The following is a 23,886-nucleotide window of genomic DNA, read 5'->3' on the forward strand; positions in this document are numbered from 1 at the left end:
TCCCTCCTCCTCACCTTATTACTGGGAGGGCTGGGTGGGGAGGGGGTTAGGGCCTAGAGATAGGCAGGTGAACACACACTACACATCGGGCAGTTAAGGCATGATCTCATTTATCTTACAGCATCTCTGTAAAGGAGATGATAAAATTTCTATTTTAAGGGCTAGAGAACTGAGACTGAGAAGGGATTCTGCGCAAAGGGCACCCCTCACAGAGGCAGACTGTGAATTCAGAGCTACCTGTGCTTTGGCTTGAAATGCCAACACCAGTATATAAGTGGAATCATACAATATTTGTCTTTTTGTCATTGGCAAGTTATCCTAAGCATAATGTCCTCAAGAATGTTCCATGTTGTAACTTGGGTTAGAAGTTCCTTTCTTTTTAAAGCTGAATTGTGTGTATATACCACATTCTGGTTCCAGTGGTCTTGTATGGATGTGAGAGTTGGACTACAAAGAAAGTTGAGCACCAAAGAATTGATGCTTTTGAACTGTGGTGTTGGAGAAGACTCTTGAGAGTCCCTTGGACTGCAAGGATATCCAACCAGTCCATCCTAAAGGAAATCAGTCCTGGGTGTTCTTTGGAAGGACTGATGTTGAAGCTGAAACTCCAATATATTGTCCACCTGATGCGAAGAGCTGACTCATTTGAAAAGACCCTGATGTTAGGAAAGATTGAAGGCAGGAAGAGAAGGGGATGACAGAGGATGAGATGGTTGGATGGCATCACTGGACTCAATGGACATGAGTCTGGGTAAACTCCGGAAGTTGGTGACAGAGGTAGTCCTGGCATGCTGCGGTTCACGGGGTCACCAAGAGTCAGACACGGCTGAGCGACTGAACTGAACTCATTCACTGATGGACATCTGGGATTCCATGTTTTAACTATGGTGAATAATGCCACTGTGAATATTGGTGTACAGATGTCTCCTCAAGACCGTGCTTTCAACTTTGGGGGGCATATTGCTGGATCATATGCGAATTCTATTTTTAAGTTTTTGAGGAGCCACCATACTGTTTTCCATAGAAGATGGACCACTTGATATGTCTAGTAACAATGTACAAAGTTAGCAATTTCTCCACGTCTTCACCAACACTTGTTATTTTCTGGGGTTTTGTTTGTTTGTTTGTTTATTGTGACCATCTTAATGGATTTAAGGTGGGTATCCCATTTTGGTTTTTATTTGCATTTCCCTAAAAGACGCTTGCTCCTTGGAAGAAACGCTATGACAAACCTGCTGCTGCTGCTGCTAAGTCGCTTCAGTCGTGTCCGACTCTGTGACCCCATAGACGGCAGCCCACCAGGCTCCCCCGTCCCTGGGATTCTCCAGGCAAGAACACTGGAGTAGGTTGCCATTTCCTTCTCCAATGACAAACCTAGACAGCATATTAAAAAGCAGAGACATTACTTTGCTGACAAAGGTCCATCTAGTCAAAGCTGTGGTTCTCCAGTAGTCATGTATGGATGTGAGAGTTGGACCATAAAGAAAGCTGAGCACCAAAGAATTGATGCTTTTGAACTGGGGTGTTGGAGAAGACTCTTGAGAGTCCCTTGGACAGCAAGGAGATCAAACCAGTCAATCCTAAAGGAAATCAATCATGAATATTCATTGGAAAGATTGATGCTGAAGCTGAAGCTCCAATACTTTGACCACCTGATGGGAAGAACTGACTCATTGGAAAAGACCCTGATACTGGGAAAGATTGAAGGCAGGAGGAGAAGGGAACAACAGAAGATGGTGTGATTGGATGGCATCACTGACTTGATAGACATGAGTTTGAGCAAGATCTGGAAGTTGGTGATGGACAGAGAAGCCTGGTGTGCTGCAGTCCATGGGGTCACAAAGAGTTGGACATGACTGAGCGAGTGAACTGAATGACTAGTGACGTTGAGCATCTTCTCACGGGTTTATAGACCATTTTTATATCCTCTTTGAAGGTGTTGCTTCAGACCTTTACCCACTTTTGTGTCAGGTTGTTTGTTGTGGTTGAGTTTTAAGAGTTATATATATATATATATTCTGGATATTGTGCCTTATCTGATACATAAGTTGAAAATATATTTCAATTTTTGATAGAAAAATATTTTGGTAGAAAATATTTCTGGAGAAGGCAATGGCACCCCACTCCAGTACTCTTGCCTGGAAAATCCCATGGACGGAGGAGCCTGGTAGGCTGTAGTCCATGGGGTCACGAAGAGTCGGACACTTACTGAGCGACTTCACTTTCACTTTCATGCATTGGAGAAGGAAATGGCAACCCACTCCAGTGTTCTTGCCTGGAGAATCCCAGGGACGGCGGAGCCTGGTGGGCTGCCATCTGTGGGGTCGCACAGAGTCGGACATGACTGAAGTGACTTAGCAGCAGCAGCAGCAGAAAATATTTCTACCATTCTGTAGGTTGCCTTTTTACTCTGTTGATGTCTTTTGGTGTACAAAAGTTTTAATTGTCATGAAGTCTAATTTGTCTATTTTTTCTTATGTTACCTGTACCAATACATCAACTTTTATATTGAAAAAAAGCTTTTGATTTTTATCTCTAATCTATTTCTTCCCCAGTCTTTTCCATGTCAATAAATGACATGGCTAACCTTCTACTTGCTCAGATGTCTGGGAATTATGTTTGAATCCTTCTTCGTGTAGTCAATACAGTAAAGATTCCTCTAGTTTATACCTCCTAAATATCTCTTAAATCCTTCTGCTTATACCTTCATTTCTTCATTGCCAGTGTATAGAAATAAAGTTAATTTTTATATGTTGATTTTTCATACAATAAGCAAGCTAATTTCCCTTATCAATTTTAAGAGGCTTTTTTCTTTCAAGATTTCTTGGGATTCTTCTATGGAGACAGCCATATCTTCTGAGAACAGATGGTTTTATTTCTTCTTTTCCAATCTGTATGCTTTTTGTTTATTTTTTCTTACCGTACCACACTGGTATGATGTTGCACACAAGTGGTGAAGGCAGACATTCTTGCCTGGTTCCTAGTCATAAAGCATTAAGTATATGTTGGCTTTAGGTTTTTTACAGATGTCCTTTATCCAGTGAAGGATGTTTATTTCTCTTCAGCTCAGAGGTTTTATCAATGTATTTTAAGGCTGATCTGAAGACAACAAGATAATCTCTTCTTTGATGAATATTGACAATAATTAGTTACACATTTCATAGTACCACATCATGTTAAAAATTCAAAGTCAATAAATGATTAAATAGTATTTTGTTATCATTTTTATAACATTCTTTACCTCCTGGTTTAGTTTTAATTTATTGCATTACATTTTTAAGAAAGGTATTTTAAGCACATTTTAGCTGTCCACGCTGCCCTTGCCAGTCCCATGCAGAGTTACCCTTCGCATGCAGCAGGTGTGTGCTGACCTCCGGTGTCTGTTCACTCAGTGGGTCTCTGTACCCACTTCTCAGCAGATGCCCCTCATCCAGTTCCAGCCCAGAACAATCCTTCTCCTTCTCTCTTTGAGTCATTTGTTGCAGTTCTTCCTTAGCCAGTGTCTTGTTTTTCTACCTCACTTCCTGTCTTCTTGGTAAAGCACAGAGCCTTGCTTGATAAACATCTCATGGGCTCTCTAGATCCTTGGCCAGGTTTCCATTTTTTTATCTTCCTGGTGCTCATGAGGTTTGGCTTTGGGCTTTGCTACAATATTATGACTTCTTTAGGAAGCTGTGCTAAGGTGTGCTATAAGCTATGTTAATTCTAAGGTGGTGGTGTTGTTCTGACCCTAAAGAAAATTCTGACATCCACAAATGAGCATGTTTAGGAAAATGCAGATGTTTTCATTCAACTTGGGTTTTTACCATCTAGAATTTACTCTTTCACTTCGAAATTCTTACCTAAAAATTATTCACATTCCTGGAGAATGTTTTCATTCCTTCAGGAATGATTTTCTTTCCCCTTTTTGGCCACACTGCCTGGCTTCTGGAATCCTAGTTCTCCAACCAGGGATGGAACCCATGCCCCATGCAGTGGAAGCATGGAGTCCTAAGCACTGGACCCCCAGGGAAGTCCAAAAAATGGTACACTGATTGCTGTGTGTACACGGTTGGATTACTGAGAAAGAGGGAAGAATTAATACATTCAGGCCTGAGGGTGGAGGGAAGACAGATAACATTTTGCATACCTGTTTGTACCAAAGTCTGGAATCATCGTGGTAGGAATTCTTACAGCTGCCCTGAGGTGTGGGGATTTTCATTCCCATTTCTCACGTGATGAGGCCAAGGCTCAGAGGACCTGGGTGACTCAGTCAAAGCCACAAGGCTCTTGTAAAGGGCAAGAGCCAAGGTCCAAACCCAAGAGTCATAGACTCCACATCAACACATTGCCTCCAGGTGGGGGTATAGAAAGTCCTGAAAAAGCTGCACAAGAGAGGCTCATCTTTTTTTTTTCCCTTCAAACTTTAAACTTTTTATTTTGTATTGGGGTATCACTTCAGTTCAGTCGCTCAGTCGTGTCCTATTCTTTGAAGTCCCATGGACTGCAGCATGCCAGGCTTCCCTGTCCATCACCAACTCCTGGAACTCACTCAAACTCTTGTCTATCGAGTTAGTGATGCCATCCAACCATCCCATCCTCTGTCGTCCCCTTCTCCTCTTGCCCTCAATCTTTCCCAGCATCAGGGTCTTTTCCAATGAGTCAGCTCTTCGAATCAGGTGGCCAAAGTGTTAGAGCTTCAGCATCAATCCTTCCAATGAATATTCAGGACTGATTTCCTTAGGATGGACTGGTTTGATATCATTGTAGCTCAGGGAACTCTCAAGAGTCTTCTCTAACACCACAGTTCAAAAGCATCAATTCTTTGGTGCTCAGCTTTCTTTACGGTCCAACTCTTACATCCATACATGACTACTGGAAAAACCATAGCTTTGACTAGATGGATCTTTGTCGGCAAAGTAATGTCTCTGCTGTTTAATATGCTGTCTAGGCTGGTCATGGCTTTTTTTCCAAGGAGCAAGCATCTTTTAATTTCATGGCTGCAGTCACCATCTGCAGTGATTTTGGAGTCCAAGAAAATATGTCAGTGTTTCCATTGTTTCCCAGTCAGTTTTCCATGAAATGATGGAACCACATGTTTTTGAATGTTGAGTTTTAAGCCAGCTTTTTAACTCTCCTCTTTTACTTTCATCAAGAGGCTTTTCAGTTCCTGTTGCTTTCTGCTGTAAGTGTGGTGTCATCTGAGTATCTGAGGTTATTGATATTTCTCCCAGCAATCTTGATTCCAGCTTGTGCTTCATCCAGCCTGGTATTTCGCATGATATACTCTGCATATAAGTTAAATAAGCAGGGTGACAATATACAGTCTTGAAGTACTCCTTTCCCACTTTGGAACCAGTCTGTTGTTCCATGTCCAGTTCTGACTGTTGCTTCTTGACTTGCATACAGATTTCTCAGGACACAGGTAAGGTGGTTTGGTATTCCCATCTCTTTAAGAATTTTCCACAGTTTGTTGTGATCCACATAGTCAAAGGCTTTAGCATAGTAAATGAAGCAGAGGTAGATGTTTTTTCTGAAATTCTCTTGCTTTTTCTATGATCCAGTGGATTTTGGCAATGTGCTCTCTGGTTCCTCTGCCTTTTCTAAATCCAGCTTGAATATCTGGAAGTTCTCAGTTCATGTACAGTTGTAGCCTAGCTTGGAGAATTTTGAGCATGACTTTACTAGTTTGTGAGATGAGTACAATTGTGTGGTAGTTTGAACATTCTTTGGCATTGACTTTCTTAGGGACTGGAGTGAAAACTGACCTTTTCCAGTCCTGTGGCCACTGCTGAGTTTTCCAAATTTGTTGACATATTGAGTGCAGCACTTTCACAGCATCATCTTTGAGAATTTGAAATAGCTTAACTGGAATTCCATCACCTCCACTAACTTTGTTCATAGTAATGATTCCTAAGGCCTGCTTGACTTCACACCCCAGAATGTCTGAGTGATCACACCATCATGGTTATCTGCATGAAGGTCTTCTATGTGTTCTTGCCACCTCTTCTTAATTCTGCTTCTGTTAGGTCCATTCCATTTCTGTCCTTTATTGTGCCATCTTTGCATGAAATGTTCCCTTGGTATCTCTAATTTTCTTGAAGATATCTCTAGTCTTTCCCATTCTATTGTTTTCCTCTATTTCTTTGCATTGATCACTAAGGAAGGCTTTCTTATCTCTCCTTGCTATTCTTTGGAACTCTGCATTCAAATGGGTATAACTTTCCTTTTCTCCTTTGCCTTTTGCTTCTCTTCTTTTCCCAGCTATTTGTAAGGCCCCCTCAGACAACCATTTTGCCTTTTTGCATTTCTTTTTCTTGGGGATGATTTTGATCACTGCCTCCTGTACAATGTTATGAACCTCCATCTGTAGTTCTTCAAGCACTCTTGTCTATCAAATCTAATCCCTTGAATCTATTTGTTACTTCCACTGTATAATCATACTGGATTTTATTTAGGTCATACCTAAATGGGTTGGGAAGATCCCCCAGAGAACGGAAAGGCTACCCACTCCAGTGAACTGAGAACTTCCAGATGTTCAAGCTGGATTTAGAAAAGGCAGAGGAACCAGAGAGCAAATTGCCAACATCCATTTGATCATAGAAAAAGCAAGAGAATTTCAGGTTGCAAAGAGTCGGACACAACTGAATGACTATCGCTTTCACTTTCCTTTGGAATATCCTAGTTGTTTTCCCTACTTTTTTCAAATTATGTCTGAATTTGACAATAAGGAGTTCATGATCTGAGCCACAGTCAGCTCCCAGTCTTGTTTTTTGCTGACTGCATAGAGCTTCTCCATCTTCAGCTGCAAAGAATATAATCAGTCTGATTTCGGTATTGACAATCTGATGATGTCCACATGTAGAGTTGTCTCTCTTGTTGTTGGAAGAGGGTGTTTGCTGTGACCAGTGTGTACTCTTGGCAAAACTCTATTAGCCTTTGCCCTGCTTCATTTTGTACTCTAAGGCCATACTTCCCTGTTGTTCCAGGTATCTCTTGACTTCTTGCTTTTGCATTCCAGTCCCCTATGATGAAAAGGACATCTTTTTTTTGGTGTTAGTTCTAGAAGGTCTTGTAGGTCTTCATAGAACCATTCAGCTTCTTTAGCATTAGTGGTTGGGGTATAGACCTGGATTACTGTGATATTGAATGGTTTACCTTGGAAACAAAGAGAGATCATTCTGTCATTTTTTAGACTGCACCCAAGTACTGCATTTCAGACCCTTTTGTTGACTATAAGGGCTACTCCCTTTCTCCTAAGGATTCTTGCCGATGGTGGTAGATATAATGGTCATCTGAATTTAATTCGCCCTTTCCAGTCCATTTTAGTTCATTGATTCCTAACATGTTGATGTTCATTCTTGCCATCTCCTGTTTGACCACTTCCAATTTGCCTTGTTTCATGGACCTAACATTCCAGGTTCCTGTTGAATATTGTTCTTTACAGCATTGGACTTTATTTCCATCACCAGTCACATCCACAACTGGCCATTGTTTTCACTTTGGCTCCGTCTCTTCATTCTTTCTGGAGCTATTTCTCTGCCCTTCTCCAGTAGCATATTGGGCACCTACTGACCTGGGGAGTTCATCTTTCAGTGTCCTATCTTTTTGTCTTTTCATACTATTCATGGGGTTCTCAAGGCAAGAATACTGAAATGTTTTACCAGTCCCTTCTCCGGTGGACCACATTTTGACAGAACTCTCCACCATGACGCGTCCTTCTTAGGTGGCCCTACATGGCATGGCCCATAGTTTCATTGAGTTAGACAAGGCTGTGACCCCTGTGATCAGTTTGGTTATTTTTTTGTGATTTTGGTTTTCATTATGTCTGCCCTCTGATGGATAAGGATAAGAGGCAGTATTGGGGTATAGCTGATTAACAATGTTGTGATGGTTTCAGGTGGATAGCTGGAGGACTCAGCCATACATAGACATGTATCCATTCTCCTCCCAGCGCCCCTCTCATCCAGGCAGGCACATAACATTGAGTAGAGTTCCATGTGCTATACAATAGGTCGTTGTTGGTTATCCATTTTTAACGTAGCAATGTGTACAAGACCTTCCCAAACTCCCTAATTATCCCTTCCCCCTGGCAAACACAAGTTCATTTTCTAAGTCTGCGAGTATTTCTGTTTTGTAAGTAAGTTCATTTGCGTCATTTCTTTTTAGACTCCAAGTATAAGGAATGTCATACGACATTTCTCTTTCTTGGTCTGACTTGTTTTGTTGAGTATGACACTCCGTTTTCATCCATGTTGCTACAAATCGCATTATTTCATTCTGTTTTATGACTAATACTCCATTGTGTGTGCGTATACACACACACCGCATCTTCTTTATCCATTGAGAGACTCGTTTCTGATTGAGAGGATCCAGGGAAGATGGGCTTCATGTGTTTTAACAGGTTATTGGGGATTGTTTGTGATGTCCAAGAGCAGCATCCTTCTGGAGTTTGGAAACAAACAGACACTATTATTATGTATATTTCACAGCTATTGAAATATACCTATTATTATGTATGATTCACAGCTCTTCACTATAAATTGCTTTCTAGACAAGGCCTCTGTTCCAAGTTTTGAATCAAGTCGTTTGTTTGAGGTGCTCACTTTGAACTTCTCTGTGCGTGCTCATTAACTGCTTAAACATTCTTTGTGTCTGGCTTAGGCCGTGTGTAAAGCACTGTGATGAAATGTCTTTTGAAAATCAAGAACGGGAGAGATTCTGCACTCTGGTGTATTATAAAGTCCTCATCCCTGTGGATCAGGATGCTGTAATGAGAGCCCACACTCATAGCTGGAGCGCCAAGTTCAAGTCCCTCACTGGTTGTCAACTGAGTTAATACTCGAACAGTTTTCAGAACAGTGCCTAACCTGGAGTAAGCAATCAGTAAATATTGGCTAGCACTGAGCATCAGAAAATATCCCCAAGTCAATGGAAAGGAGACAGTTGTGGTGGCTTTGGAATCTTTTAGGAAATGGGTTATGAAAAGTAGTGATAAATTGCTCTTGATTCATAGAGTCCTTTTGAGATGGTTTATCCCATTTGAAGTCATAAAGGATTCATCCTCTGTAACCAGCAGTCTGTTCACCTGGGAAAAGAACTGACCATTGGGGTCTTAGAGGGCATTAGAATCAACACAGCACAGTCCAAGGTCAGCTAACATCAGTCAATGACCTCTTCAAATCAGGAGCCTCAGGGTCAGGCCAGACTAGTGATGAGGCAGATGTTGGCTATAGGCAAATCCCCAGCACCAACAAGGGAGAGGCTTCCTGGTCCCCAGTGCCAGGCAGGACCTGCTCTTCTCCTCTCCTGAGCTCTTACCGTGGGTCAGCCAGCCTTTCTCCAGAAAATTCCACTCACCCCAAGATTGGGATCCACTGGAAATACAGCCACCTGACTGGCCATCCCCTGAATCTTCTTTCATCCTTAGGATCCCAGAGCTAAGGATTTTTTAAAATTCTTTTTTTTTTTTAAATGAAAATAATAAGCTTTTAAAATTCTAATTCTTTTTTAAAAATTAGTTAATTTATTCATTTTTGGCTATGCTGGATCTTTGTTGCTGCGCAGGCTTTTCTCTAGTTGTGGGGAGCAGGGGCTACTCTCTAATTGTGGTGTGAGGGTTTCTCATTGTGATGGCCTCTCTTGTTGCAGAACATAGGCTCCAGGGCACACGGGCTTCAGTAATTGCAGCACATGGGCTCAGTAGTTGCATTTCCCGGCCTCTAGAGCACAGGCTAAATAGTTGTCAGGCGCAGGCTTAGTTATTCCACAGCATGTGGAATATTCCCAGACCAGGTATCAAGCCCATGTCTCCTGCATTGGCAGACAGATTCTTTACCCCTGAGCCACCAGGGAAGCCCTAAAATTTAATTCTTTTTTAAAATGAAAATGATACATAAGCTTCAAAAAGTGAGGAAGAAAGGAAGGAACTTTTAAAATATAGTATAAAGGGTTTTAAGCCAAATATGAAAGTTCCCTTCACTTCCCACTTCTGTTTCCTAGCTTTAACTGGAGTTAATAGTTTCCTTTGTATCTTTGGAAAAGTTGTATCCATAAGATATGAATATGTATAAGCCTTTCTAAAACGTGTGTAATTTTTACCCCTCCATGTCTTTCCTTTTTAATTTAATTTATATTACAGATCTTTCCAGAACATCAATATAGATCTACCTGTTTCTTTTTTTTTTAATGTATTTTATTAGGATTAAACATAAAAATATTTCTGTGAGATATGGGAATTCTGAACTCTGAAGTATCTAACAACATAGCTAAAAGTAAGTGAATACCAGACTTGGCAGAATTATAAGGAGAAATGGATTCATCCATAATTACAGTGGGACCTAACCAAGTTTTTCAGAAACTGATATAGATTCAATAGGCCAAAAGCAAAGAATAATGACATAGAAGATTTGAATCACCCCATTAACACATTTGATTGAGTGTAAATATGAGGGACTCCATGTTCAATAGTTAGAAAATGCACATTCTTCACACATTCTCATGGGATATTTAGAAAAACAGGCCTATACTTGGCCATAAAGGAAATCTCAGGGCTTCCCAGGTGGCTTAGTGGTAAAGAATCCACCTGCCAAGCAGGAGATGCAGGTCTGATCCCTGGGTTGAGAAGATCCCCTGGAGGAGGAAATGACAACCCATTCCAGTACTCTTGCCTGGGAAATCCCATAGTGTCACAAAGAGTCAGACACGACTTAGCGACCCAACAGCAAAGGAAATTTCACTACTGCTGATCTCCTTGTGGTTGTAATTGCTGAAATGACTGTCTTTTCCCTCTCTTTCTTGCCTGAGTTGGCTCTGTCTCTCTCTCTGTCTCTAAGTCATGTCCGACTGCTCCGTGACCCCACCACGGAGGTCGGTAGCCCAACAGGCTCTGGTTAGTTCCAGCAGTTCCTATTTCACACCTGCCTTTTTCCTGACCTTCTAGACTATGCTTCTGCTTTATGGTCTGAGCTGTAATTGCTTTGTAAAGATTTTTCTGCTTTCTTTTTAATTCATGATGGAAATGGAGTGTGGGGTATAATTTCTATCTGCTCGTGGCAGGATTTTTCAGGTGAGTTTTTAATCATGCCTTGTGAAGGCGGGCCACTTTCTTTCACTGTTTCTCTGTCTTTGCAGGATGCTGAGCTTATCCCGAGGACGATCAGGGATTCTGTTCTTTCCCCACTCTAGTTTTCTCAGTCATTTTTAGTACTATCTGATACAGATAGGTGTGCTGCTATAATTCACTTGACAGAATATCTGACTGACCAGTTTGAAAGGAAGGGTTTGTGTCTCTGACTCACACCTCACCTGGGTAACTAAATCAGGACTTTATACATCGTGGGTACTCGGTAAATATTTGTTGAATAAATTGGCACAAAAAGAAACAGATCCAAGGTTAAATTGGTCATTTCAAAATCCATTTATTAAGGCTTTAAAACATTATCATAGGGAGTGTGGAAGCCAGGAAGCTGAGGGAGGGGGGAACCTCACTCTTTGTCCAAACAGTCATCTCTGGGATGACTCTGGAGTCCCAGGGGGAATGTGCTTCACCTTAGGGCACTGAGCCTCTGCACTCTTAGACACTATTGTATGTGTCTGGTAAGTCACTTCAGTTGTATCCAACTCTTTGCAACCCTGTGGACTGTAGCCTGCCAGGCTCCTCTGTCCATGGGATTCTCCAGGCAAGAGTACTGGAGTGGGTTGCCAGGCCTTCTTCCAGGGGATCTTCCCAACCCAGAGATCGAACCTGCGTCTTTCTGTGGCTCCTGTACTGCAGGCAGACTCTTTACTACTGAGCTACCTGGGAAGCCCCTAGACACTGTCAGTAGAATATAAAATACATCTTCCTCCGTAAGAGGTGGGTTTGGCAGGATGCATAGGCCAGTTGATGTAGCCATTTGGATTCAAAAATTTTTCCCATAAAGGTGGTCACACAGTCTGCAGAGTCATGTGTATTGTGAAAAAAAAAAGAAAAATACCTGTTGTTGGAGATTAGCATTCACGACTGTGTCCACACACCTCAGGGGTGCAGTTGATGACCCCTTGAAGCAGGGCAGAAACTATTTCTATTTATTTTCTAAATAAAAGATAGAAATGCAGCTTCACTAATATTTACAATTAGAATGAGCCTGCATCATCAGCTCAGTCAGCAACCTTGGATCGGTTAGTCACCTAGCTGCTGAATGTCCATGGGAAGGGGGACAGAGTTCCCCACCTCACATGTTGATTTGTTTGTAGCATGACTGCTCTTTGCGGTTTCCATGGGTCCCGTTGAGTGGATTTCTAGATTATTCTCTCTTATTTGATGTTAGCAAAGGCAGGAACAGCCTCGGCCGTTTCAGAACAGGGCCCTCTCTTGCAGGGAGGCCCTGGCGGAAGGAGCAGACAGAGGACCTACAGCGGGTGCTCAGGACCGTGGACAGCGACATCCCGCTGGTGCTGGTCAGCGGCAACCACGACGTGGGCAATGTCCCCACCCCCGAGACCATCGCGGAGTTCCAGCGGACTTGGGGAGACGACTACTTCAGCTTCTGGGTCGGGGGTGTCCTGTTCCTCGTTCTCAACTCCCAGTTCCTGTACGACGCCTCCAGGTGCCCCGCCCTGAAGCAGGAGCATGACCACTGGCTGGACCAGCAGCTGCGCACCGCAGGGCAGCGCGCCTGCCGGCACGCCGTGGTCTTCCAGCACATCCCGCTCTTCCTGCAGAGCATTGGCGAGGACGACGACTACTTCAACCTCACCAAGTCCGTGCGGAAGGAGATGGCAGACAAGTTCGTGGAGGCAGGTAGGCCCGGGGCTGCGGGGAGGGGGCGGGGCGAGGGGGAGAGACTGGTCTGGAGAGGAGGCGTCCAGATCCTTCTCCAGGCAGAGGGGAGAGAGGGCGGGGCCTTGGACCGAACTGGGTTCTCACCCAGCTCTGCCACTGGTGGCCGCGTGACCTTAGCCTGCGAGCCTCAGCTTCCTCGTCTATCAAGTAGAACAGCGGAGGCAGCTCTCGCAGGATGGCTGTTGACGCTTCAGTGAGAAGACGGCCCCGACTGCGTTAGAGCAGCCCGCTAGCTGAGGGCTGAACTGTAACTGCTCACTGCTGAGAATGGGGACCCTGAAGGCTGGGGGTATGGGAGGGGTGTCTGAGTGTGGCTGTAGGTACCCCAGGCAAAGGCAGGGGCCAGGGTTATCTTTTCTTACTGCTCTGGGAAGGAGGAATTTGCCCAGGGGCAGACGATGTTTCAGAGCCACACTTCCTAATAGGATTAGATGTAACCCAGGGAAATCCTGCGATGTGGCTACGGAGCAGGTCAGGGAGCCTCATCCCTGTTCCTTTATGAGGTGGACCGAGTTCTCCTCCAGAAGCAGGTGAAGAAATCTATTTAGTTTGATCTTACCCTGCTATGAGTTTCAAGCTAATCAAACACATGACAGGTACTTGTGTGCATGCACACACACACAAAATGAAGATGCCCTACCACCAAAGATCTCCAGTCCCGGTGGCGCCGTGTGCCTCACCGGCCCGCACAGCTCATTTCTCCTCCTGGGAGCCCCTGCGGTTTTCCTTTCCTGAGAAGTGGCGCATTCTCAGCTCATTCCCTGCATTATCAGTGACTTGGCAGGATTCCAGTTGTGACAACTGTTATGTCTCGTTTTGGCCCTAATGCCTCCTTTCAGATCCTTCCAAGAGTGTACTTCATCAAATTCTTCTAAAATTTAAATACATTCTTTTATTTGCTAGAGTGTAGGGAGAAGGATTCATGGCAAACAGATGGGGAAACAGTGGAAACAGTGGCTGACTTTATTTTTCTGGGCTCCAAAATCACTGCAGATGGTGGTTGCAGCCATAAAATTAAAAGACGTTTACTCTTTGGAAAGAAAGTTATGACCAACCTAGACAGCATATTAAAAAGCAGACACATTACTTTGCCAACAAAGGTCCATGTAGTCAAGGCTATGGTTTTTCCAGTGGTCATGTATGGATGTGAGAGTTGGACTGTGAAGAAAACTGAGCACTGAAGAATTGATGCTTTAGAACTGTGCTGTTGGAGAAGACTCTTGAGAGTCTCTTGGACTGCAAGGAGATCCAACCAGTCCATCCTAAAGGAGATCAGTCCTGGGTGTTCATTGGAAGGACTGATGTTGAAGTTGAAACTCCAGTACTTTGGCCACCTGATGCGAAGAGCTAACTCATTGGAAAAGACCCTGGTGCTGGGAAAGATTGAGGGCAGGAGGAGAAGGGGACGGCAAAGGATGAGATGGTTGGATGGCATCACCGACTTGATGGACATGGGTTTGGGTGAACTCCGGGAATTGGTGATGAACAGGGAGTCCTGGCGTGCTGCGGTTCATGAGGTCGCAAAGACTCGGACATGACTGAGCGACTGAACTGAACTGAACTGAACTGAGGGAGAAGGAAGTGGTCTGACCCAGTAGCAAACATTCATTAAAAAAAAAAAAAAAATCCCTTTCTAGTGGGAAGCTGCTATATAACACAGGGAGCCCAGCCTGGGGTTTTGTGATGACCTGGAGGGGTGGGAGGCTCAAGAAGGAAAGAAGATATATATATATATATATATATATATATATATATATAAAATTATGACTCATTCACCTTGTTGTATGGCTGAAACCAACACAACATTATAAAGCAGTTATCCTCCAATTAAAATAAATAAGATCAGGAAAAAAGGGAAAAAAATAAAAATACTACCTCACAATAAACTGTAACCCACCAGGCTCCTCTGTTCATGGGATTTCCCAGGCAAGAATGCTAGAGTGGGTAGCCATTCCCTTCTCCAGGGGATCTTCCCCACCCAGGAATTGAACCAGGGTCTCCTGCGTTGGCGTGCAGATTCTTTACCATCTGAGCCACCAGGGAAGCCCATATAATTATGATTCATTCGCGTTATTGTGTGGCAGAAACCAGCACAACATTGTAAAGCAGTTATCTTCCAGTTAAGATAAAACAAGATCAGAAAAAAGAGGGGAAAAATAAAAACACTGCCTCACAATAAAAGCCTTTATGACATTAAAAAAAAAAAAAAAAACTCCTGACACTGTTTTCATCTTTGAGCATTAAATGTGTTCACATTTACTTGCAGAAAGGACAATAGGCCCTTCTCTCTTTTCAAGACATTTTACAAAAAGCTTGCATAATTGGCGACATTTTCCAACTGTTCCATGGAGATGAAGTTGGAAAACTTCTATTAAGGCCTTTGAAATTTTCTGCCATGCTTGAGTTGGTGCAGAGAACTGTTGCTGATGACAAGGAAATGAAGTGTCAAGATGGCAGCAGCACCCCCACAGAAACTGCTTTGTAACAGAGAGTAATGCCAGCGAGAGCACTTCCTGGCACTGAAACGATCCCTTTCATGTCAAATGTTAAACCATGCAAATACCATCCCCGTGGCTGCTCTTTGTTCTCTGTCCTTGTCACCCACACCCTTGAGTGGCCTGTGGTTCTGGGTTTCTCGTCCTTCGTAGGATGAGCACGGGCAGCCCATGAACACCCCCAGATACTGAGGGCTGGAGACACTTCCAAAGAGAGAGCCCGCCCCCCAACTCTCACTGGGCCTCCTTGAGGAAAGCCTGCTGCCCACCCACCAGGATGGGCAGACGGTGGCATTGAGTCTGGGATGCACCAGCCTCTTCGCGCGTCAGGGCAGCAGCTCCCCTGAGCTCCGGGAGGGCTTGACGGTGCACCCAGAGCTGGCCTGTGTCTCAGGGGTGGGCTCCAATTGCCCTAGCTCACAGAGACTGATGTACCACCAGAACAGCACTGTATTAATTTGGAGCAGGGCTGAAACCATCCACCTCACCCCAGCAGGGCAGTCTCTCCCTGTAGGCCGAACAACATGGACGGTCAGGTTATAAGCAGGGTTATGATCTTGCTAAGCACGAGACAGAGCAGGCGAACTAGTTTTCTTACTTGCTCTTTTTTTAAAAAATTGAAGTATAATTGACTTACAATGTTGTGTTACTTTCAGGTATCTAACATTGTGATTCAGTATTTTGGGGGCCTGCACTATAAGTTACTGCAGGATATTGGATATAATTCCCTGATCTATGCAGTGTATCTGCATTACTTATTCCTTTCATATATGGTGGTTTGTCTCTGTTAATCCCATACCCCCTAATTTGTTCCTCCCCCACCCTCTTTCCCTTTTAGTAACACAAGTTTGTTTATTGTGTCTGTAAGTCTGTTTCTGATTTGCATACACATCCATTTGTATTATTTTTTAGATTCCACGTACATGTGATATCATATTGTATTTGTCTTTCTCTGACTTATTTCACCGGGCATAATAGTCTTTAGCTTCATTCACATTGCTGCTGATGGTAGTGTTTCTTTTTTATGGCTGAGTGGTATTCCATTGTGTGTGTGTGTGTGTGTGTGTGTTTGTATATGTATGTATATGCCACGTCTTCTTAATCGAATCATCTGTCACTGGGCACTTGAGTTGCTTCTTACGTCTTGGCTGTTGTTAATAATCTTATCAGCTCTTAATGGCATCTGGCACGGGAACCCTGGTGGGTTCACCTCTAGTTTTGGGCCTCGTTGCTCAGGAAGACTGATACCTCCTGTGCCTTTAATCCTACCTCTTTAATATCTCTCCAGCCTGTCCGCTTCTTGAGGCCCTCACTGCCTGGCATCTGGGTTGTAGCAGTAGTGCTGAGTTCCCGGCCCACTCTTGCTCCATCCTGGCCCATTCTCCACCTATAGCCAGACGGGTGTGTAGCCCCACAGCATCCACCCTTCTGAGGCCCCTCACCCTTAGGATAAGACCTCACCCTTCACCACCGTCTCTGCCTCTTCATTTCATCAGGCCAACACCATCTCAACCTTCTGCACAAGGTGTCCCCAGCCCCACCTGCTGGGTTCTTCTCCAGCTTCCCTTGTTTCCAGCGCATTTGTAGGTGTTGAAGCCCCCCTAGACTCTGAGCTCCTTGAGTGCAGGGGAGGCCTGGCCCAGGTCTTAGCTCGTAATGAATGCTTCATTGGAGTTTGTGGAATGAGTGGAGAACTGGACCTCTGCCTCAGGTTCCTTCCCTCAGTGGCCAACCAGCCCAGGGGCTGATCAACCCAGCTCATTTCTCTGTTTAGCACCCACCATGTGCCTGCTGGAAGGCCAGGTCCCGCTCCATGGAGCTCCTGCATGCAGCCTCTGCGTGGTATGTTCCAAATGTTGGGCAGGTGTTCTAAGTTTGATCCTCCCGTCTTGGGTGAGGCCATGTGTGTGACTGTGTTCTGACCCCCATACTTGCTTTCCAGGTTCACCTCACAGTCGATTGCTCTCCTCCTGAGTGGCCCCTTGCTATTCCACCAGGCAACCCCTTCATGTGTGAACAGGCTGCTCTTCTTGGTCACTGGCCTTGCAGTCTTCCCCTAGACCTGCTCAACCAGGGAGAAGCAGAAAGAAGGGTGCCCTTCCTGCAGTCACCTGCCAGTGGCATGGCTTTTCTCAAACCAGGCTCTTTGCCTAATGACCTTTCAAACTCAGAACAAGCCACAGGCACTGCTGGGCAGAGATAGAGATCAGATGTAGTCGCAGCTCCATGGCAGCCTGCATGGCCTTCTGGGTTTGGGAGCACAGGTAGGTGGGCTGCCATGGGGAATGCAGGCCCCCACGACTCAGTGATGCAGGAGATCGCTCAGGTCACAGCCACGTGATTCTGGAACTCATTTCGGAAAGCCAGCAGTTCAAGTGACATTTTGTGAAATTCATTAACTTAAAGACCATGATCAAATTGGGGGTGATGATGACAGATGGTATTTAATACTGCCTCCAGCTTTTTTATCCCCCACAGCAATATTATTCCCAAATACTATTTCAGTCTCATTTATCTCCATGTGCTAAAATGCCAGTCCTCAAAAATATGTCAAAAGCTCATCAGAATATCAGGGTAGTTTTTAATTATGATAATTGTGTTGTTATAAAATATCCTTTTTAAAGAGCACACCCCTCCTCAAACCACCACTTGGAGGTAACACCCAGCTTCCTTCCAGCAAGCTTAATGAATAATTCTGAATCATTGTGTGGGATGAATAAATGATTTAATAATGAGCATCAACAATCATCTCACATTGTGGCATTAATTTCCTAAATGGGATGAGGTAAATGAGGAGGAGGGGTGTTACTATACAACGGGCCACCGCCTGTGTAGGGATGTGCTCCGTGAATCAAAGCCTTGAGCTTCCGAGCTCAGGTTGCCCTAGAAACGGATGCATTCTGTTTCTCCTTTTGAAGCTCAAAAAAAAAAAGAAAAAAGAAAGTCTTTGTATGATCTGGAAAAGTTATCAATAGCCAGGACAAATAAACAGTTACCAGGGCAGGACAGTTGCACAGGTGTGAAGCGGCACTGTTATCTCCCGTCTTCACTCTGCCCGAGGATAGTTGATTTCATCACTTCCACAGGACGTAGAAATTAGTCTTCCCCTTGATTTACCTTGGGGCTTCCCTTGTGGCTCAGCTGGTAAAGAATCCGCTTGCAATATGGGAGACCTGGGTTCGATCCCTGGGTTGGGAATATCCCCTGGAGAAGGGAAAGGCTACCCACTGCAGTATTCTGGCCTGGGGAATTCCATGGACTGTATAGTCTATGAGTTCACAAAGAGTCAGACACAACTGAGCGACTTACACTTTCTTTCACTTAATTCACCTGATTTTGCAAGGGCAGTAGATGATAGATTCTTAGTCGAGACTCTTGGCCATTGTGTGTATCAATTATGCCTTTTTCAGCAGAGAGTTAATGTGTGACCCAGTTAATAACAGATTTTAATTTAAAGACTAAATCTTAAAATTAAAAAAAAAAAAAGCCTAGCTCTTTCACTGACCCTGCTGTGCTTGATGTCTTGATACCTTTTCTTTTCTCTATTCTCCACACAGAGATTAGAACTGTGTAGTAGAAAGCCCAGAGCAAATTTGGCAATTATGAAAAATTCCAATAAGTTGATCTTTCCTTTAAAAGTTAATGAGTAATTTCACAGAATTATAGTTTCATCTCTATTTATGCAAGAAAAGAAAAAAAAACTGGAGAGAGAGATCTTAACCCATGTAATATTATGGTTTTAGAATTTCAAAGTTTTAAAGAACAAAAAGGTCAGGTTTCCAGGGTCTGCTTCATAGGAAAAATGAAACATCAAACCCTGCTCTGACATCTAATACTGGGTTGTATTGAAATTATTTCTTTCCATCCTGATTCCTCCAGAAAATGGAGTCCCAGCTTTGTTCATCTCTATAAACCCAGCTCCTAGCGAAGATTATCACTTAGTAGCCACTCAGTAAGTAAACATGAAATTGAGTTGAACTTGATTCACGTTTACCCATCAGTGGAATCATAGGTAATGTGCATATTATCTCTTGATTGGTATTTACCAGCAAATTTGCCCTGCATATGGTCAGACAGTGAACATTTTGGGCTGTGGTCTCTGTAAAGTGAAAGTGTTCGTTGTATCTGACTCTTTGTGACCCCATGAACTGTATGTAGCCTGCCAGGCTCCTCTGTCCATGGGATTCTCCAGGCAAGAATACTGGAGTGGGTTGCTGTTCCCGTCTCCAAGGGATCTTCCCAACCCAGGGATCAAACCCAGGTCTCCTGCATTGCAGGCAGATTCTTTACCATCTGAGCCACCAGGGAAGCCCTGCAGTCTCTGTAGCGACTACTCAACTTGGCCTCTGTAACATGCAAATAGCCACCAGTGGTACATCAGCAAGTGAGTGTGACTGGATTCCAGTAAAACTTTATTTACACAAACAGGAGGTGGGCCTAAAGGCCATAGATTTCCCATCCTTGGCTTAGAGAAATGTTCCCAGTACAGTGTGAGACCCTTTCTCTCCCCAAGACCTTGTCTGCAATATGCACACGTCTAATTCCAGTCTGCTTCAGGTCACAACTGCCAGGTCACTGAAGAGTCTGCCCAGAAGGGGCCCCAGACTCCTCAGTGGAGGGCCTGCCTGGGTGCGGCTCATCCTACTGGAGGCCCAGGGTGTGGGGGGAGGGCGGGAGGGTTCCTGGGCCACTTACATGCTTTTGTAACATGTGTGAGGAAAAAACTAAAACTATCTCATCAAGTGAAAGAAAAATAACATGCCAAGTAGCATGGGTAATAGGCAGGTAAGGCCGAATTTGTGATGGTGGTACAAGGGGTGACAGGTTCTCAAGGGTGGGGTGCCCGAGGCCCTATAACCTCACAGGTCAGCAGGTAGGCTGTGGCTTCAGACAGACCTGCACTCAAGTCCTTTGGTGCCACCCCCCAACTGAGTTGTTGTTGTTGTTTAGTTGCTAAGTCTTGTCTGACTCTTTTCGACCCCATGGACTATAGCCCACCAGGCTCCTCTGCCCATGGGATTGCCCAGGCGAGGATACTAGAATGGGTTGCCATTTCCTTCTCCAGGGGATCTTCCTGACCCAGGTTTGAACCCAGGTCTCCCGCATGGACAGATGGATTCTTTACCACTGAGCCACCAAGAAAGCCCATTCACCAGCAAAGTGGCTTCCCGTAATCTGCTGAACATCTTTCTGTCTTAGTTTGCTGCTGCTGCTGCTGCTAAATCACTTCAGTCGTGTCCGACTCTGTGCGATCCCATAGACGGCAGCCCACCAGACTCCCCCATCCCTGGGATTCTCCAGGCAAGAACACTGGAGTGGGTTGCCATTTCCTTCTCCAATGCATGAAAGTGAAAAGTGAAAGTGAAGTCGCCCAGTCGTGTCCGACTCTTCAGGACCCTATGGACTGCAGCCCATCAGGCTCCTCCATCCATGGGATTTTCCAGGCAAAAGTACTGGAGTGGGGTGCCATCGCCTTCTCCGTGCCTTAGTTTACTCCCATGTTAAACGGGGCTACTCATCCCAGCCTCACAGGTGTCTCTCACAAAGGGTTGATGTGAGAATCAGGTAAAGGGAGGCCTGTGTAAGAGCACGCAGCACCACGCCTAGGACGTGGCCTCTGCTTGATGAAGGGTGGTATGTCCTTATCTGACCCGGACCAGAGTGCGCGTGGCCTCTGCTTGATGAAGGGTGGTATGTCCTTATCTGACCTGGACCAGAGTGCGCGCCCACAGCAGGCAATAGCTTTACCCAGGGTCTGGCTTCCTCCTTTTGTTAGAGCTTTCCTCCCCACCCCCATCCCCCCGGGGCTGGCAGGAGCGGGCAACTTCTTCTTGGGAGGATGTTGGTGAGTGTGTACAAAGCAAGGAGAGGCACGTTAAGTGTGCGGACTTGCCTGCAGTTGCCCAAGATAACTTCACATATTGGAAGAGGAATTAGCAGCTCTCTTCAGAATACAAACTAAGGAAGTGAAACTAGACAAGAAACCTGTTGACTTCTGGGCTGTGCAGAAAGGTAGACTATCTCAAGGAGGGTTTTCGGAGTGAACGAGGAATACACACTTTGCAGCTTTGTAGTAAGTGCATATTGGTTTAAGAGGTTGGGAGGCACTGAACTAGATGGTAAATTCCTATGGAATTTAGTGAGAGGATTTGACTCCGCATTTATGTTTTTTTAAACACACACCTCCACCAGTTAATGCGCTGGTAAACACACCAATTTAGAAGGTGTAATCTCATAGTCAGATTTTTCTGAATCCAGGAAAGGGATCCACAGGCAACGGCCATCATCAAACAGCGCTTTCTGTTTTTAATGCCCTAAAACAAAAACAAGCTATCTTAATGGTTCTTTTTTTAACTGACTTTCGAGTAAGAACTCAACAAGCAGTCCTTTTTTTGAGCATCTGTAGAATTCAGTTTCCGGGGGCATATCAGCCTGAGGACTTTTCAGCCTCTTTAATTTACATTTGGTCTTGAATTCATCTTCCAGGTTGGTCTGCTTTATGTTTCCATCAGTTCACCGTAAAACCTCATGCTTTAGTCATTTGATGTCTGTGTCTCCCTCACCATAAACCGAGATAAAAGACCAACTGCGGAAGCTACATCTGGTGCGAAGTAATGGATTACATTTCTCACTTCGGAGGTATCCTTAACAGTTGGGCTAATTAAAGTTAAAATCAAATCCTGATGGTAAATATTTATAAATTGCGAATCTGGCATGCGTAAGTGTGTGCTGCTGATTCCCAAAGTTAAGTCAGCATCTGTCCACTCAGCAAATAGCTTGGGCCCTGTGCTGGGCACCCAGGCCAGGAATGCTGGACACCCAAAACAGAGCACTGTAGGTCACCTTCAAACTGAAAATTCAAAATCTTGTTGGAAAACCCCACTGTGATATTTCCAAAAGGAGCCACAGGTACAGGGGAAACAGCTGTGTCTGTTTAAGCTTATGAAGTCAAAATATTATAGCTGGTTTTTTGGGGGGAGTCATGTTTTAAAATCAGAGAAGGCAATGGCACCCCACCCCAGTACTCTTGCCTGGAAAATCCCAGACAGAGGAGCCTGGTAGACTGCAGTCCATGGGGTCACTAAGAGTCGGACACGACTGAGTGACTTCACTTTCACTTTCATGCATTGGAGAAGGAAATGGCAACCCACTCCAGTGTTCTTGCCTGGAGAATCCCAGGGACGGGAGCCTGGTGGGCTGCCATCTATGGGGTTGCACAGAGTCGGACATGACTGAAGCGACTTAGCAGCATGTTTTTAAAATAGCAATTAGTGTCATTTTCAAATGAGCAGTGGGATTCCTGTGTAAAATTGAAATGTCCCTCACTTAGCTCAACACTCTTACTTCCTATACTAGTTTAAGTAATTTTCTCTTTACTGGACTTGCTTTCATTTAAAAGGCACTTGCCCCCACTGCAGCTAACACTGCATGCATGATAAGTCGCTTCAGTCATGTCTGACTCTATTCGACTCTATGGACTGGAGCCCACTGGGCTCCTCTGTCCATGGGATTCTCCAGGCAAGAATACTGGAGTGGGTAGCCATGCCCTCCTTCCTGCAGGGGATCTTCCCAACCCAGGGATCGAACCCAAATCTCTTATGTGTCCTGCGTCAGCAGGCAGGGTTTTTACCACTAGCGCCACCTGAGAAGCCCCATGACTAACAGTATATGGTGAAAATTTAGAATATTTCTACATAAAATAAGCTGGAGGGGATTTCCCTCGTGGTCCAGTAGCTAAGACTCCATGCTTCCAATGCAGGGGGCCTGGATTCCATCCCTAGTCAGGAACTAGGTCCCACATGCCGCAACTAAAGAACCCATGAGACACAAGAAAGATGGAGAATCCTGCATGCCACAGCTAAGACCTGGTATAGCCAAATAAATACGTATTTATATGTATATTTTTTAAGTTGGAAATTGCTTTAGTTAAGGTTTATAATTTTACTTAACAGAAGTGTTTGCCTGTTGATGCTTTAAATAGAAGTAAAGACCAGGACCCAATTGGGAAAAAGCCTCCTCTGCCCTGTTGTCACAGCCCAGGGTCCCGTGACCATGTCTGCAGACCAGATGAGGAACCCAAGCACGCAGCAGTGAGGAGCCTGGGTCCGTTTCAGATTTAGATTCCAGACACGCAGGAGGAAGGAAGAGAGCTTCTCTTAAGTGTCTCCTTTCCGCAAGGCACTCCCCCGCACCCTGGGGGAAGTGCAGGTGAGGAGTCCTTGCAGGACCTTGCTGGGTGGGAAGGTGAGCGAGTTCTGGCCAGAATAATGCTGCTCCAGCCTCCTGCTGGGTGGGGCCTGTGATGGTCTGTCTCCCTTGGGAGCTGTAACCTTACATCTGAATGGTGCTCCTTCCATGATGGCACTGAAAGGGAAAGTCACTCAGTCGTGTCCGACTCTTTACCATCCAGTGAACTAAACAGTCCATGGAATTCTCCAGGCCAGAACACTGGAGTAGGTAGCCTTTCCCTTCTCCAGGGGATCTTCCCAACCCAGGGATCTAACCCAGGTCTCCCACATTGCAGGTGGATTCTTTACCAGCTGAACTACAGGGGAAACCCAAGAATACTGGAGTGGGTAGCCTTTC

At 44.7% G+C, this 23,886-nt stretch overlaps 1 protein-coding gene across 9 annotated transcripts in view; it reads left to right on the forward strand.

The window, feature by feature from the left end:
• The window catches only part of CPPED1 (calcineurin like phosphoesterase domain containing 1), a 137,547-nt gene that overhangs the window by 90,314 nt on the left and 23,347 nt on the right, over positions 1–23,886 (forward strand). For 5 of the 9 annotated variants that reach the window (XM_086375706.1, XM_086375708.1, XM_086375704.1 and 2 more), the window contains exon 3: positions 12,341–12,763. The exons of 2 other annotated variants lie outside the window; for them this stretch is intronic. In XM_086375706.1, the coding sequence (XP_086231832.1) occupies positions 12,341–12,763 (423 nt within the window). Of the gene's footprint in view, positions 1–12,340; positions 12,764–21,786; positions 21,979–23,886 lie in introns of those variants that run through there. 2 more of the 9 variants (XM_086375711.1, XM_086375707.1) reach the window with 1 other exon arrangement.

This window comes from Bos grunniens, chromosome 25 (assembly GCF_055505025.1).
Source record: "Bos grunniens cultivar Pamir isolate PY7600 chromosome 25, Bosgru_T2T1.0, whole genome shotgun sequence".
Lineage (NCBI taxonomy): Eukaryota > Metazoa > Chordata > Mammalia > Artiodactyla > Bovidae > Bos > Bos grunniens.